At 44.7% G+C, this 18410-nt stretch overlaps 1 protein-coding gene across 2 annotated transcripts in view; it reads left to right on the top strand.

Moving 5' to 3' along the window:
- The window catches only part of ASAP3 (ArfGAP with SH3 domain, ankyrin repeat and PH domain 3), a 519538-nt gene that overhangs the window by 325162 nt on the left and 175966 nt on the right, over positions 1-18410 (top strand). For both annotated transcript variants that reach the window (XM_069622958.1, XM_069622959.1), the window contains 2 exons: positions 31-140; positions 4222-4291. In XM_069622958.1, coding sequence (XP_069479059.1) covers positions 31-140; positions 4222-4291 — 180 coding nt within the window. The remainder of the gene's footprint in view (positions 1-30; positions 141-4221; positions 4292-18410) is intronic.

Below are 18410 nucleotides of genomic sequence, written 5' to 3'. Positions count from 1 at the left end.
ACGTCTCGATGTGTGCTTTTGTCGTTGCAGGATGGCCTGAGCCGGAAAAACTCTGGGAGTGGTTACAGCATTCACCAGCACCAGGGGAACAAGCGCCATGGCACAGAGAAGTCTGGCTTCCTGAGCAAGAAGAGTGATGGGTGAGGGATGCTCACAGCGCTGCACGGTGTGGTGGAAATCTGAGTAGAGCAACAGCTCTGCTCCCCTCCTTAATACCTGAAAAGTGGCGTATTTCCTTGGGGGCAAATCGTGGCATTTTTCCAAGCTCCAGTCTTGGATATACTAGACTGGAGTACTTATGTGGTTGGAGTGTATGTGGAAGGCCATGCATGGGTTGGGCACTTGCAACTTTCAAGCTTGAATATTTTAAGCGCTCGGGGTGTATCCTTGGACTCTCCTGATTCTGACCTGGAATTAGTCAAGGTTCTGTCTTTGTGTTCTGTTCTTTCATCCCCCAATGTCTATCCTCAAAGTGTCTGGAGTCTCTCCTTGGACTGTCCCGATTGTAGCCCAGATCTCATTGCACTCGCTTGCTGACTGGCCTTTGCCACCCGGTCGGGTAAGGACTACTGTCTGCCAGCCCTCGCTCCCAGATCAGCTGTGAAGAGAAGGCATATGTTAGGCAACCTGCAAAAATAACAGTAACATACATCACAAGACGGGAGATGGGTCACGGTTCCTACATTTCCGCAACACTATGGCCACGTGGGAGATGATGATGGTTTCCCCAACAGGAGAACTCTTTTCTAGGTGCTTTAGGTGCACCCCGGTTGGCATTATTTATGTACCCTGTGTGTAATCCCCATGAATGGAGCCCGCTTTGACCTGCCCCTCAACCTATTCAAGGAAGACACAAAGTACTCCCTGTAGCGAGCATTTAGAACAGCACCCACTTCCAATGGAATAGCACTCCCTGTAGATGCTCCTCAACTTAAAGTTAGGAGGTGATGAGACCCCACCTACATGAAAGGCCTTTGGTAGGTTACCTTCCTCCATCATGGCCATCATTGTGTAAACTGTTTCTCTTCCCATTAATATGCCCAGATATTCATAGGGCCATTATTGCTCTCATGCAAAGCAAAGATGAACCCCTGACAATCTTAAAGACACAAAAGTTAGAAGATGCTGCAGACCACCAAGGTAGTGTGTGTACCATGTTTGGGTCTGTGGCCGTCCTATTATGAATCCCTTTAAAGACAGCCTTTGCCACTCGGCTTTACTGAGCAATCCGATTCCTTTATTCCTAACCCATACTGGGGCAAAAAAGGCCACATGCTATAGTGGTGGAGGTTTGCTGCCTGCATAACCGCATCTGGCACAATCTCCTCTTCCACTGGACAGGCCCACCCATTCTTTGATGCAATGCATGAGCAGTGCTCAGGTGGGCTGTCCTTACATGCCCCAAACTTGCCAATGACTGCTCATGTGGTGTCCTACTCCTCTGCGAATGCGTGTCGTGGCCTGCCCGCTCGTACTGGGTGCTCAACAGTGTTCCGCGCAGGCCACTGCCAACCTGTGTGGGAACTGCATGAGAGCACAGACCTAGATCAGCATAGCGCTGACCTCGTTTGCTTCACTGCACTCACTGTCACAGCTCTGGATCTCCTCTTTGGCACCCATCTGCGCGCGGCGTTCTGGGGTCACATTCAACTAGTGAACTCATCGGGTGCTGCATACGCATCTGCTCACCCCGCTGCCTTTGTGTCTTCTGCTTTCTCTGCTTCCCGCTCCAAGATAAGTTGCTTTCTCCTGCTCCCCACAGTCCGTGCCGGTCAGGGAAAGCACAGTCCTCGCTCCAGTGCTCGCCTGCCACTGGAGCACACTTCACTGTGGGGAAAGCATTCAAATATAACGCCTCTCACCACACAGCCTCTGCACATGAGATCTTCAGAGGAAAGCCTTCAGCAATAACACTTCCTGCTGCGCAATCTCTGCAGACGCAGTGCTTGAGGGCAGAGACCCTCACGAAACCCGCATCTTACTGGTCCGCAGTGGCTCTGGCGTCTCTGCTGCCCCTCAATCTCGGCTGCTGCAACGTTGAGTCATGCACAGTACTCCATCCTCTGCTTCTCCAGATACTACTACTGCAACAACTCATGGCCTGCACCTGAGGAGGCTCTTTATACTCCTTAGTCGCTCTCAGGTGTGGGTCATTGAAATCATTAGACTGCACATTGCAGTCTAATGCCTCCAGATCCCTCTTACTCCTCCCAGTACTTTGGGCATCGTGGGACTTGACGTCCCCAATGTTACAATTAGCTTGTTATCCTCCATATCACTTTTAAATTAATTAACTTCACTTCCATCATTAATCATGTTTTCAGGGGGACCTTTAAAAGGAGTCAATGATTGCATTGAAATCAAAGCAGTGCTAGTTCTATCAAAACCTAGGATACTAATGTTCTGATGTTCACATTTAACTTCCTGTGTTGAATACAGGCGGTCTTGCCATTAAAAATGTGGACAGCTTTATGGAGGGAGCTTTTTGTCTAACAAATGATTAAGACAAGCTCCATAACCCCCAGGGTGAATAACTTTAGAACAGGAAATCTCATTCTGACAAAAAGCCTTAACATATTATGGCGTCACTAGCATCTCTTCCTCCAGGGGAGGCAAATACTGCGCCTCACCCAACGGAGTCCTCCGATTCCCTTGGTGGCCAGTTTCCTCCCAGGTCATCCTTCCGGTTAATACCACCCCCAGGGTCAGGATCAGGTAGCGGCTTTCTTCCCCTGGCCACCTGGGCACAGACTTGAGGTAGAGTTTCTGTGAGAACTCTGCAGGATTCATCACAAAAGTCCTAGATTTCCCCAGAAGTAAATCCTTGAAGGTCTGTATTGTCCTTGGTTGTTAGTTGTTTGATTCTTTTGCGTTTTCTGTGATGACTACATACGTTTTCTGAGTTTGAATCATTGAAATTCTTTTGAATGAGTGTTTAATTTTCAGCCGTGTGAGAGTTGCAATTCCACTAGTTTGAGTCACTGAATTTCTCAGGCCTAAGACTTAACAATTCCTTTGATCTTTTAGTCCTAGGGTTTAATGGTCAGGTTTAGCATTTGGGTAGTGTTTTCCTTTGCTTGGTCTGTTCAGTCCTCTAGATTCTGATCTTGTGGTAGAAAAATCCTCTTCGACCAAGCCTATAGTTTCAAGACTTATTTCATTCTTGTGTGCAATATAATACAGCATTGGGTTTTTATCGTGTAGGTTGCACGGTCCATAATGAGTGTTGAGTTTCCATTGCCAGCAAACACTAGATTAGATGATGCAGAAACTCTCTATGCGTGCCTACTCGCAAAATGTCTTCCGTGTCTAGAAGGTGCTTCAGTGAGCTTGATTTAGGGTTTGAGAGTTTTCTGAGGCCCAGAAGGTCTAACATAGTATGGATACCTGCATTCAGTGGTTGATGATGGGCACCTCATGTGGCTTTCAAGTGGAAAATCTGACTGCCCCTGCATGGCATCTCTTGCATCCTTAAGCCATGACTTAGACATGTTGTTCCCATTTGTGGTATTATGATGCAGCCATGACCAACATCTTCAGAGGCCACCACTATGGCTTAGTGTACAGTGAGGGCACACATTCTCTCAGTCACAGGTGGAGTATTGTGGCCAGCCTTGATACATATGAATTAATGTAATACATCAGTGCCTTAACACATGTTGGGAGTGTATTCTCATATTGCTCATTACTGTCTCCCATGTTCCTTTTCTGTCTCTATTCCACCTCTGTTCTTCCTTATTCCTTTTTTGTGATCATTGTACTTCCTCTCCTGTCTTCCTCGTTTATTATTTTTCCTCACTCTTTCCTGCCTCACCAACCTCGCTCACATACTGTTTTTTGCTCTTATGCTCGTCTCCTTTCCTTATTTTTTTTGTTTTTGAACCTCTAACACTTTTCATCTGCCTCCCACGTCTGGTTTCTTACTCTCCTAACCTCCACCTTGTTTCTACCTCTGATTGCTCTTTTACTCCCCTCCTGCCCTCCCTTCAAGCCTTCTGTCCCCTTCTCTGCCTCACCACCCATCTCTCTTCTTTTTTTGTCTCTACTCTTTCGCACTTGAACGATGCCTCTTCTACACTTTCCCTTTCATCTGGTCTATTTTCATACCCCCCCCTTTACGCTTTCCATAACCATTTTTCTTTCTCCTCCCCTTTTCACCTTCTCACATTTCTACCTCGTTCTCTTACCTCTTTCTATCTCTTCACCTGTTTCAATATCCAGACTCCGGAAGGTGTGGCAGAAGAGAAAATGTGGCGTGAAGTACGGATATCTGACCATATCCCACAGCACGGTAAGTGTGATCTACATGATGTTCAGAGATGCTGTGTGTGCTTTGTATCACTTTAGAATTCTGACAGGAGCCAGGGAACTGGGCATGAAGTCAGCAACGGCTGGAAAACAGGAAATGGAAAGTGCCCTACCAGAATCTGACAGGAAACACTCTGGTAATGTACTGGTTGTCAGGCAAGGCCACAACAGGAAGTCAACCACTGGGTCTAACAGGAAGTCATGTAGAGAAGGGCCAACGAGAAATGATTGTGGGGCCAAAAAAGATATTTGCCTGGGCACGTTTCAGGACATTAGCCCAGAGGCCAAATAAGAACCCAGCCATGGAACAGAGCCAATGTCAAGCTTGTCGGCATGAAGAGCGACATAGGACTGGAATACCTGAGTTATCCAAGTGGCCTGACCGGCATTCAACCAAGATGCTCAACTGCGGTAAATTACCTTTGGAAATGGCGTATTACTTTAAAAATAAATAAATAAATAAATAAATAAATGCCTAGTTATCAAGAGATTAGAAAGAAATTAACCAGACATCGTGAGTTTAACAACTTTGCGTCACTGTTTTTTAAAATAAAAGCACTCTTTAGTTCAGCCTAATGAAACTTTAACCAGAACTCTAAAAAATTAGTCGCAAGGTCATTAAGTGATAGAGACACTGAATCTTGCTCTAGAAGTGTTTAGACAGCAAATCTATCTCACGGTTTCCTACGTGTTATTTAGTTATTACATATCCCAAATATAGAAAATGTTAAAACCGTAAAGCCGCGCGGTTGCCTGTTGAAACCAGCAAGTGTTGCTCGAAAGCTAGGTTTAGTTTGAGTGCCATGCAGTAACATTTAAATAGTATTCGTATGTCGTGCAATAACATTGCAGCCCCTGATTGGCTAATAATTGAGCTGTAACGCCTGATGCCACTCAGAGTGTCTTCTAAGTCACAGACCTACCCTTGGTGCCACTCCCCGCTCCGGCCGCCATCTTCTGCTCCAGGGCCTGGATTCACTGCCTCTCCACTCCGGTGTACTGCACGGCTCCACCTCTGCTCATGCTGTACCTGAATCTCTCACATCTTCCTTGGGTTGCCAGTGCACACTGTCATGCCGACAGTGCTCTTCACAGGCCTGCTACCACTTCCGCGTTTGGCCTGCAATTAGTAATTTGGGCAACCGGGCACATGCAGCTCCCAGGAGCGGGCTACACCACCTCATAAGGCCCCTTAGCCTCTGTTCGCGCCAGAGGTAAACTTGGGCTTCCAAGCCATTATGCACCAGTGCAGCCTGCACCAGAGGGCTGTAGAGTTGGAACATGGCCTTCTTAGACTATGCCACCTAATCCCACATGTTTGTTAATTTGATGCCCTGTCATTGATGGCTGTTACTATTCTAGTGAGTGCTGAAGGATGAAAGAGTAAGTCCATCCCCCCAGATTGAATATATTGACGAGTGCAACCCTTTCGGTGTTTTGAACCCACCAGGGTAGCTCGGTGACACATAATACAATGTTCTGGCTGCTCTTCGTATATTTGCCATAGCAATGACAAAATGTGATTGATAGTTTGAAAGCCTTTGCTTTTTGACCCGGGATGGAACAAGAAGCGAGAGAAGCGCACTGCCGTCCCCATCTGACCTCTACTGCTTACTGCGCCTACTCTTTAGCCAGCTCTCCAGGCATGATATCTGCTGGGTAGGGGTAGAGGATGCTCGCACACAGCCATACAAGCAAGGTCTGGATCCTGTTGAATAAGCAAGATTGGGTAGGTTCCTTACCCGAAGAGGAAGTCCCTATGTGCAAGAACCCAGACAGGGCCAGATGAGTCTTTCATTCTTAGAGGTTGATGACGCCAGTAAGATTGCTCAGCAGCCGGTAAGATAGCTCAGTGGGTTGAGCGCTTGCTGCTGCTATCTATGTGTGACCTGCAGGTCGCAGGTTCAAATCCCGCCAAGGCCAACTCAACCTTTCATCCTTCCGAGATTGATAAGAGTACCAACTTTGGTTGGGATGATGATGTATATAAATACATTCTATGTACAGTAAGCGCTACATAAATACATATCATTATCATTAAGCGTGTACTGTCGAGATGGGTAACTGTAATGCCTATTATTTGAGCACCAAGTGACAATTCAGTTTGTGATGTGTTTTTATTGATGGTCAATGATATTCTTTACTGGAAGGCAACATACAAGTCAAACTGTTTTTTTGGCAAGGTGAACTAACATTACATATTGGAACATCCTTGACCAAGTCAACTGCACACCGCTTTCCACCTTCTGTGCCTGCACCCACCAATTCTGTTTACACATTTCCTGCCTGATTCAGTAGGATAAGAGAAAGACGTGTATCAATGTATGAGATTTATATAGCAGAAACATACCTAGAAACCCACAGAGCATTTTGCAATAAAAGGGGGATAATAAAGAAAGAGTATTCCAGAGAGAGCAGGTGAATGGATGGGTAAAGGAGGTGAAAGAAGAAATGCTATCATTTGGTCAGTGCTGGAGGAGGTGTTTCTTGACGATCAGGGACTTCAGGAAGAAACTGAACTGCAGATGACGACGTCATTAACAGTGTCTTCAAAGAGTTAACAATTCTGTCCGAACAGAGCATTCTGCTAACATGTGAACTCCTGCGCCCCTCGTTTTTTTTTTTTTTTTTAAAAAGACAGTCTTGCAATAAATTGTTTTCCTTTTCAAAGAACTGTTTGTTTCCACTGGAGGACCTTCCTGGGACCATTTGTTTGTGATTGATTGCCATCTGCAAGGGCGTGAAAAGTGCAGCTTTTTAAATTTACATTCACATAACATGATGCTGGTAATTCTGTTTCTGAAAGGGAGGTCTGCTAATCAGACCCCCTTTTAAGGAGCTTTTTAGGAGCTGGCCAACCCTGCTGCAGTCTCTACCCCTCCTGTTGCCTCCCAGGCTCTTTGCAATGCCCTTGCCTCTCACTTCATTTAAAAAATCCAGGACATCCTGTCCACCCTCTCCACCACACCCCTCCTCTTCCCTCTCCATCTGTGCTTGCTGACCCTCCTTTAGCCACCCTCCCACCATCCTTCTCGTCCTTTCCTCTTTTCACCCCTGACAGGGTCACTAGACAAGTCTGATCTATGAAAGCCTCTTCAAAACAGGTTCATCCCTGTTCCTCTAAAACCATCAAGGACCACATTGACACCCTCGCTCCGGCCCTTGCTGATTTTTGCAACCACTCCTTCGCCTCTGGATCCTTCCCCACCCCTCGGAAGCACTCCTTTGTGCATGCTCTTCTCAAGAAACCCACAGCTGATCCTTCTTGTCCAGCTAACTATCGCCCAATTTCTCCCTTTCTTGGCAAACTCCTGGAAAAGTTGGCCGTCTCTCAACTTAACCTTCATTCCAATTCTGTTGGCTGTCTCCATGACCACCAGTCTGGCTTCAGAGCTGCCAGAGGCATGGAGGTCTGCTCTCCAACCTTGACTCTAACATGCCCCCTGTCCTCATCCTCCTCGATCTCTCTTCTGCCTTCAACATGGTCAACCATACCATCCTGCTCAACCGTCTCTGTGAAAACCTGGGTATCACTGATCAGGCTCTGGCCTGGCTGACCTCTTTCCTCTCAGATCGACCCTCCCAGGTCCAACTTGGGTCCTCCTTTCATCTATCTTTCTCTCTACCTGTGGTGTTCCCCAGGGGTCTAACATCTCGCCATGGCTTCTCAACCAATACCTGGCAACTCTTGCCCACTGCATTGCCACTTTCTGCTCAAATTTCCAGTGCTATGCTGACGATCCTCAACTCATTTTCAGGCTGCCCTCTGCCACCTCCTCTCCCTCCCTCATCTCTGATTTCCTAACTGCCGTTCAAGATTGGTGTGCCGCCAATGATCTTTGTCTGAATGCCAGCAAGACAGAGATCCTCCTCATCGGCACACCTTCACCATCCTTTCCCCTCACTCTCTGGTCGGTCTCCCTTCGCCCTCCTCCTACCCCCACCTGCGAGGCTAAGAACCTCGGGTTCATCTTTGACTCCACCATTTCCTTCTCCGCCCACATCTCTGAGGTCTCTAAAAAATCAAATTTCCTACTGCACCTCCTCAGAGGTACTCTGCCTTTCCTCTCCTTCCCCCAGAAGCTCATGGTATCCCAAGCTCTGGTTCTCGCTAGCGTGGACTATTGTAACAGCCTCTTTCTAAATCTACCTGCCTCTACTCTCCGACCCTCTGCAACTAATCAAGAACAGGACTGCAAGACATGTCCTTGGCCTCAAGCCCTGCGATCGTATCTCTACAGCTCTGAAATCTCTCCACTGGCTCCCAGTGAATGCAAGGATTAAATTCAAAACCCTCTGCATTGTCCACAAGGCTTTCTGGGGCCTGAGTCCAAAATACCTTCAGCTATCCTTCCGCAAATACCTCCCCTCTCGAGATCTTCGCTCTTCTACCCAACTTCCTCAGGGTCAGTCGTTTTTCAAAGAAACAAGCTGGGGGTAGATCTCAGTCTTCCGCTGGGGCCTCCCTCTGGAACAGCCTCCCTGCCACTCTAAAACATGAGGAGAACCATCTCCGGTTCCGGAAGCACCTCAAGACCTTCCTCTTTTCTTCTGCCTTCGCTCCCCATCTTCCCTGCTGATCTGTTCTCTCTTGGCACCTTGCACCTGGCCACCCTCGGTCCTTCGGGCCCAGGCACCTGCTCACCCTGCCACCCTCCCGCACTGCCTCCGGACCACCCCTTGCACTGGGATCTGATTCTGCATACATAAAGAAGTGTTGTGAGCAAAAAGGTGTCCTCAATTTTTTGTGAAGGGGGCTGTGGTATGTGAGGAAAGATGCATCAAAAAAGCGAGTCCATTAACCACTAGCTACCCACCTATAACACACCTAAAGAGGGCTACTTGTCAGAAATTATCCTCACAGTGGAAATTTCATGAGCATATATCTGCCACCACGATCAAGGTAATATATTTAACATATTTTAATCATTATTTTCTCAACACACAACAGTAAAAAACACATTAAAAAAAAACAATAACAGCGTTCGTCATTTGCGAAAACAACAGTGGAAAGAGAGAGAAAATACCACTTTGTATTTATGACTGTTCTTAACACTAATGTATTAACAGTTTCTGAACATTCATTGGTTTGTGTGATGTTAGTAATGGTGTGACTTGATCACATTACAATTTTATGTAAACATGGTATAATGGCGTCTGCGATCTGATGTGTTTCTGGGGCAGAGGACAACACTGTTGCAGTCTAGAGCTCATCAGTAGTGTCCCAGGACCCGTCTTCAGGACGCAGTAGGTTAAGAAACAGGTTACACTGTGAACATGGCGCCTCTGTATCAGTATGGTAACCTACAGAATGGATAAAAATTGAAGCAAGTATAAGATTTACTCAATACAGATAAAAAAAAACTTGTATCAGTGGTGTGGGTGTAATACGACACAAGAGTAGCCAAATTGCTAACCTTATGGTAATTTCTTGTGGGGGTGATGGGCGAGTCGATTGCACTTGTCAATCTTATTCTGGTGGCAAACAAGTCCGTCCAGGGAGTTCAAGCTGTAGATCAATACATATTTTATATCAATAGAAGTGTGACGTTAGAAAAATAACAGTCACGATTGAATATACAGATAATAAATATTTACCGTTTGATATAGACCTCAATCAAGTTTTTAGATTCCCGCATTGGATGTTGGCCTTAGACATAGGTAATGTAGTAGTTTGGGCACTACGTTTCCCATAATGCTTCGTGGAATCTTTAGGAATTGAAAGTATATGTCAATTCCAAGTTATTTCTATTTATTATAAACATACAAGTAGCGAAATAACCACTACTTACTTAGCGGTAAGTGTCACAGGTGCTATCTTGGTTTGTATCTCCTGTTTTTGTTGTTTAATTATCAGCTTGCATGTCGCCCATGGCAAGGAATGGAGTCCTGCATGGGGGCAAGGAGAACGAGGAAAACGGGTCAACCATCTGTTTATTTGTAAGGTAGCTGTGTGTGACATTAATTCCAAGCCTCCTTACCTCTCGTGCCGGTGCTCGCGGTGAAAAAGGAACCGCTGTAGAACGCGGCTTCAGTAACGTGGTGCCTGTGGATTCGAAAGACTCACATTCACATCAAGGAAGGACTGCCGGCAATATTGTGTCTGCATCCTTTGGTTTAGAAATCGAGGACAGACTATCCAAGTTGTGAAAGAGGGGCCATTTTGGAGTGGATAGGTGTGCTATTTACAAGCAACTGGAGGCAATTTAATACCCATGGGAGAGTAGAAGGGCAACATCTCTCATAGTTATAACGAAAACCATTAATTATTTCCGTGTGACTATATATACATTATCAACTGTCATTATTTATAATTACAATGACAGCTAATCCTCACCGTGATCAGCTTGCTAGACACGAGGTATGCCTGTTATCAATGGCAAACCCTGATGATTCACAATATTCATGAATTGATATGTGTCATAATTATATTGGTTGTGCTAGGGCAGACCATATATAAATGGTCATGTTGCCCAGAATGTGGTATCCCTATAATAGAAATCGTGGGAATAAATTTGTTACTTTTTCCAACTCATCCAACAGCAGTGATTTGGATTCTTCAACAGCCCAACCCTCAACTAGTCGAGGAGGCCAGTCACAAAGAGGTGCTTGGCCTCAGGGGAATCGAGGGAGGAACATACAATGGGGCAACCGCACAATGCCAACCAGACAGCGGAAACCGCCACAGACCAATTGGTAATACCGGTCCTTAACCTCAGTTCTCATTGCCTTACTGACACAGAAACTAGTGTACTGAGTAAGGGACTATCTTTTGATCCCACAAAAATTGCAGATAAATTCACTACAGAAACAGAAATGAGGAACTTTTTCAGGTTGATAAGGATCAACTACTTTTTCCGCAATCCAAAGGAGGGGCCCATCACAGATGACAATATATCAGGACTAAAATCCCCCTCGTCCTTTGCACCCACACCAGTTATGATTTCCCCTGAGATCCTGACCTTTGAAAATAAAGTAATAAGAAAATTGGATTATCTGTTTAAGAAGAAAAATCAGCAAAAGGACACTCTCACTCAGGCAGAACGCAGTGCACTGAAAGACCTTGAAAATAACACTTAATTTGTAGTAAAACCCACTGATAAAGGAGGGGGAATTGTGCTGTGGGATGTAAATGCATACACTACTGAAATTGATAAACAATTGGGAAACCAACTGTGTTACCGTAGATTGGCAGGAAACCCCACCGCTGGATTGACGGAGGAAATCCTGAGCCTTATGAACCATGCACATGACCAGAAATAGATCTACAAAGATGAATTTATGTTCTTGACCAGACCCAACCCTACCACCCCGGCTTTCTACCTACTACCTAAAATGCATAAGAATGCGACCCATCCCCCATGCCGCCCTATTGTGTCAGCAATAGGCTCACTGTTGGAGCCCCTTTCCATCTATGCAGATTCTTTTCTGAGACCATTGTGGCTAAGATGAAATCATACATAGCCATGATTCATACCATTGCCAGCCTACACCCCGGGGCCAATGATATTCTGGTCACCCTCGATGTAGAATTATTGTACACCAACATTCCTCAGGACCACTGCATAGAAGTATTACACGAATATCTGGAGAAAAGAGCTGATCTCACAGTGCCCTCTAACTTCATCATTGAATGTATTAGGCTGGCACTGACAAAAAACTTTTTCTTATGCAAAAAAACTTTTTACCAACAAAGACAAGGCACATCAATGGGGGGCATATTTTCACCAGACCTGGCTAAACTGTACATGGACCATTATGAAACAAACTTCATCTATGCGGTGACCAATCCCTTTCATGAGCATATCAGCTCATGGCACCGCTATATTGATGACGTTTTCATGCTTTGGCATGGAAGCCATGATCAGCTTGATCATTTCCTTGTGTGGCTCAACAGACAAACCCCAACAATCAAATTCACCATGTCCCATAGTAGTGAAAGCATAGCTTTTCTTGATCTGAAAATCTTCAAAAAGGACGATTACTTGGGCACTACATTATTCAAAAAACCCACAGACAAGAATACATTACTACTCTTCAGTAGCTTTCACCCGTCCAGCCTACGGGAAAATTTGCTCTACGGACAATTCCTAAGAATTCGACGGAATTGTAGCGAAATCGCTGACCTCAAGACTAACAGTCAGGAACTCAGTGAAAAATTACGACACAGACAATACCTCCGTAAAATTATTAAGAGATATATGAAAAGAGCATGCAATACCAATCGTGGTTATCCTGGAAAAATATAAAAAACCACAGATGAAAGAATCACATGCGTCTCATCCTTTTCTCCCCTGAGAAATGATCTTAGGAGGGTGATATTAAAAAATTGGAAAATTGTCCAAACTGAAGATTTTCAACCTAAATGTCGGAGATTTGCCTTTAAACGTATGCCAAATCTCAGAGATAAATTATTGCATACCTACCCAATGAACAACAATGAGACACCAACTCAGCCAACACTATGGGGCGTACCGCAAGTTAGTGGACATTATGCGTGCGGACAATGCTCAGTTTGCCACCTGACCAAAAATTTGAAACAAATTGACCTCAATGGTCGGATGTGGAAATATCGATCTTTTTCAAATTGCTTGAACACATGGGTGATCTACGGGATTAAATGCCCCTGTGGGCTAATTTATGTAGGCAAAACTATTAGGTCCGTCAAAGTGCGAATTGGAGAACACCGCTCAGCTGTTCGAAATGGCACTCCTGACAAACCACTCGTGGCCCACTATGCAGAGGCCAAACATACCTGCGAAGAGATGTTTTGGTTTGTGATTCAAACAACGAAAGCACACCCACGAGGTGGCAACAGGGACTTGTCCCTCAAAAAACTGGAACAAAAATAGATTTACAATCTAAAAACAGTCCAATCCGGCCTCAACATTGCTGTAGAATGTAATCTGTTTATCCACTAATGGTTCACATACTTATTAGGGTCATAGCAGACCGAGATATCCTCAATATACGACACCTTGACTAACATCATATCCAAACTCTAGATTGGCAGTCATATAAGCTGTGGGATACCACATTCTGGGCAACATGACCATTTATATATAGTCTGCCCTAGCACAACCGATATAATTATGACACATATCAATTGATGAATATTGTGAATCATCGGCGTTTGCCATTGATAACAGGCGTACCTCGTGTCTAGCAAGCTGATCATGGTGAGGATTAGCTGTCATTGTAATTATAAATAATGACAGTTGATAATGTATATATAGTCACACAGAAATAATTAATAATGGTTTTTGTAATAACTATGAGAGATGTTGCCCTTCTGCTCTCCCATGGGTATTAAAATGCCTCCAGTTGCTTGTAAATAGCACACCTATCCACTCCGAAATGGCTTCCTCTTTCACAACTTGGATAGTCCGTCCTCGATTTCTAAACCGAAGGATGCGGACAGAATATTGCCGGCAGTCCTTCCTTGATGTGAATGTGAGTCTTTCGAATCCACAGGCACTGCGTTACTGAAGCCGCGTTCTACAGCGGTTCCTTTTTCACCACGAGCACCGGCACGAGAGGTAAGGCGGCTTGGAATTAATGTCACACACGGCTACCTTCAAAATAAACAGAATGTTGACCCGCTTTCCTCGTTCTCCTTGCACCCATGCAGGACTCCATTCCTTGCCATAGGCGACATGCGAGCTGATAATTAAACAACAAAAACAGGAGATACAAACCAAGATAGCACCTGGGACACTTACCGCTAAGTAAGTGGTGGTTTTTTCGTTACTTGTATGTTTATAATAAATAGTAATAACTTGGAATTGACAAATACTTTCAATTCCTACAGATTCCACAAAGCATTGTGGGAAACGTAGTGCCCAAACTACTACATTACCTATGTCTAAGGCCAACGTCCAATGCGGGAATCTAAAAACTTGATTGAGGTCTATATCAAACGGTAAATATTTATTATCTGTATATTCAATCGTGACTGTTATTTTTCTAACGTCACACTTCTATTGATATAAAATATGTGTTGATCTACAGCTTGAACTCCATGGACGTACTTGTTTGCCGCCAGAATAAGATTGACAAGTGCAATCGCCTCGCCCATCACCCCACAAGAAATTACCATAAGGTTAGCAATTTGGTTACTCTTGTGTCGTATTACACCCACACCACTGATGCAAGGTTTTTTATCTGTATTGAGTAAATCTTATACTTGCTTCAATTTTTATCCATTCTGTAGGTTACCATACTGATACATAGGCGCCATGTTCACAGTGTAACCTGTTTCTTAACCTACTGCGTCCTGAAGACGGGTCCTGGGACACTACTGATGAGCTCTAGTCTAGACTGCAACAGTGTTGTCCTCTGCCCCAGAAACACATCAGATTGTAGACGCCATTATACCATGTTTACGTATAAGTGTAATGTGATCAAGTCACACCATTACTAACATCACGCAAACCAATGAATTTTCATAAACTGTTAATAGATTTGTGTTAACAACAGTCATAAATACAAAGTGGTATTTTCTCTCTCTTTCCACTGTTTTTGCAAATGGCAAATGCTGTTATTGGTTTTTTGTGTTTTTTTACTGTTATGTGTTGAGAAAATTATGATTAAAATATGTTAAATATATTACCTTGATCGTGGTGACAGATATATTCTCTTGAAATTTCCACTGTGAGGATAATTTCTGATAAGTAGCCCCCTTTGGGTGTGTTAGAGGTGGGTAGCTAGTGGTTAATGGACTCGCTTTTTTGATGCATCTGTACACATATAGCCCCCCCCCCCATTTTCTTCCTGCCCTTATCAGACCTACCCTGTCTGCTTCCTTAAACCTAGCACTTGCAAATTGCTGACTGCATTACCACTGTTTGTTGCCTTTATTATTTATTTATTGTTATTTATCTGTTTCTCCTCTGCTTCACACTTCCCATTTCTCCCTCCTTCCATGCACTTTTCCCCTCCCCCCCCTCTCCCATGCACTTGCGCGTTCTCATTTTCACTGGGCATAGTAAGATCGCTGTTTTGTTCTCCCCTCCCTTGCCTTGTCACACTCTGAAGCACTTGTGTACGAGCGCGATAGAAATAAAATATCAATCAATCAACAAATGCTACATCTCAAAATGAAGGTACACATGTGTCTTGGCTGTAACCAATCTCCCAACAACTACAGTTGCAGCTCTGCAGTGGCACTAACAGGTTTCAAAGGTCACATGTATCCATGACAGCAGCTGGGATACACTGTTTGCTGCAGGCACAGCTGTCAAAAATCGTCTCCAACTCTGATCTAAATTAGAACAATTGTATGCCTTAGTAAGTCTGATTGCACTATGCCAAATCTGAGCAATTGTTCACATTTCCCCAGAGGGGAGCCTACCCCTTTGAGGCTAGGGAGGTGAGCCCATTATGCAAGACCCTCCATAGGGGTCTGGGCAAGTGGGAGTGCCTCCCCTCTTGAGTACAAGGACTCCGATTCCAGAATGGAACACAACCACCTTGTCTGAGTATATGGATATGGAAAAGAATTGTATATCTCCCACACAAGTGGATTTCACTAGAATCCTTCTTTACCTCTCTTGGCTGCAGGCAATGCTGAACACAGCCTGAATGCCTTGACAATGAAGGACAGTGTTTCAGCTATCCCTGTGACGTGTATACGAAGAGGATGGATTGTAAAGCATAGGGGAACTCCTACGGAGGCAGGTGAACTGGCGGGCCTCACAGTATTCACATCATGGATGGGCAGAGCCACATTGGGCTGCGGAGGCAGTGGACGCAAAGAAGTGTAAGAAGACGCATACCAAACTCCTGTGGGTTGGTGTGCTACCAGAATGAGAAGCCCAGTTCGGAACAGGAACCAAGACAGAGATCTCTGTTCCCTCTAGTGGTGTGACCATACGTGGGGGCTCAGATCCCTGAGCTCTGTGCACATTGCACCGTGGTTGTAGGGACGCAAAGCCACAGGGAAAGCTGATGAGGTTTAGAGAGCGTGAAAAACCCAATGAAAAACCGGTCACTACAAGGTCCGAACATTGTAAATAATGATTGGAAATCATACCAAAGTTACAGGAGCCTGAGAAACCTGAGAGTGGGAAAACCCTATGAAAGGGGGATTGAGGGAAATATAAGCATTGGAAATAACTATTGGAAAGCATACCAAGTTTACAGGAGCCTGAGAAACCTGAGAGTGGGAAAAACTCTAGAAAAGGGGCAGTGAAAGTAAGACGAGTACTGTGAAAAAACAATGGAAAACTTATTCATGTTGCTGGAGCCCGAGAAACCCAGGAGTAAAAATAACCTATGAAAGGGGGACTGAGAGAATAATCAGCACCATGACTAACATCTGGGAAGCTATCTAGGTTATGGGAGCCTGAAAAACCAGAATGAGCAAATACTTTAGAGAGGGGGAAGAAAAGAGATATAAAGACTTTTAAAGTAAGGCTAAGAAAGCCAGATAGATGTTTCAAACTTTGCACAACCAGGGTGCACCACTGCCCTATGCATCTATATATATAAATCCTTTGTGTACAAGAAAGCCAATGGTCTGAGGATTGTGAGACTTTGCGGAGTGCCTGTGCTTCAAAGAAGGAAAAGACAGAAATGTTTAATTTTCTCAGCAAACCTCAAGGAATGGAATTTTGCTTCAAGAAATAGTTTTTGTTTCCTTAATAACAGAGACTGAAATCCTTGACCTACTATGAAGTGTGGGAAGAATATCCTGCTGTGAAAAAGACTGAGAACCAGCCAAATGTAAACTGGGGACGTACAGAAGCCGTGCTGAGGCAAGTATACAAAGCCTCCCCTTTTTAGATGGGTCTTAAGTGGTAGGGCCATTTAGTAGGATAGGATTTGGATTGAAAAGGACTTTATTCATGACTGTAACCTCTATCCTTGGCTTTTGTTTTTTGCTAAGTAGCAGACTTTCCTCATAGAAATAGGGTAAGTTGTGCGTTTTGATCTTTTTATTTTAAATAAAACCCTTGAACCATGAGACAAAATCAGAGTCCTTATTCTGTTTCGCCACAGCACGTAACCCTGTAAAGAAAAACCAGGCCTGGTTTTGGTATTTATTGTGCTGAATCAAGGTTTTTCCTTGACTCACACAAATAACATATCCCTGAATCCCAGTAGCGGTGAAGGGAGTGGAGTGGTTGGTCAAACCAACAACATACTGCGAGACGCTCTACCAATATGGAGAAGTAAAATCACTCATCAGCTGCAAGGAAAGGGCTTCAGCTTCCCAAACAACTGAATAGCAACACCGCTGAAATAGCGCAGTGGTATAACTGGTACCTCCCATATAGTTCAAGTCCCCATCAAGGACAGTCCGGGTTCAATTCCCCATTAAGGACAGTCAGTAAACTGAATCTAAATTAATGAAATAACATCTACAACAACACAAATGCATGGGGAAATGAAATACGACCTTCTTTCATAAAGCAAGAGGAACACAGGGAGCCATACCTACCATCTACCCAGGAGGAGCAAACCAGATAAACTAAGGCAGGGCTCTTATATAGGAAAGTTCATTGGAATTCCTAATTGACTCAAATGTTGTTCAAACTGACCAATAGGGGATGACTTACCCTGGGAGGCTATGGTGTAAGTACTTCTTCGACTAATAGTGAAGCCGGATGGCAATCAGTAGTTGGCTAGGGAGAGAAAGGACTGAATTAAAGTAGAGCCATTTCAGTTACAAGTTCTCTTAGCTAGGGACTGGTCCATCTCGCTGGTTAAGGGAAAGCAGTGGAGAAGAAGTCTGAAGCAGGGGATGGAAGTCTGCATTGTGCCTGGTAGCTATCCTGCTATTCTGAAGAGTGAAACGTGAGAGAGCCCAGCTGAACCCAGGGGAGGAGAAGAGGCCCACACCCCTCTGACCTAGGAGTCAGAGGAGCTGGAAGAAAGTCAGCCCATGCTAGGCTGTGGAAAGGGCTAGGCAATCTAAAGTTCCCCAGTTAAGAAGGAACTGTGGACAGCCCGACTACTCCTGGAGGGTAAGAGGCGAGAAAGGGTGAGCCCAGTTGAAGGGGTCATGTAAGAGACTCATCTTCTTACTCTGGGTGAGGCCAACCTAAGAGAGTGAAGATATCCCAAGAGAAGGCATGAGAATGAGGATGTCCTTAGAG

The sequence above is a fragment of the Ambystoma mexicanum genome, chromosome 11 (genome assembly GCF_040938575.1).
Source record: "Ambystoma mexicanum isolate Mex_15411 chromosome 11, UKY_AmexF1_1, whole genome shotgun sequence".
NCBI classification, from domain to species: Eukaryota; Metazoa; Chordata; class Amphibia; order Caudata; family Ambystomatidae; genus Ambystoma; species Ambystoma mexicanum.
This window is presented reverse-complemented; position numbering and strand designations above follow the sequence as displayed.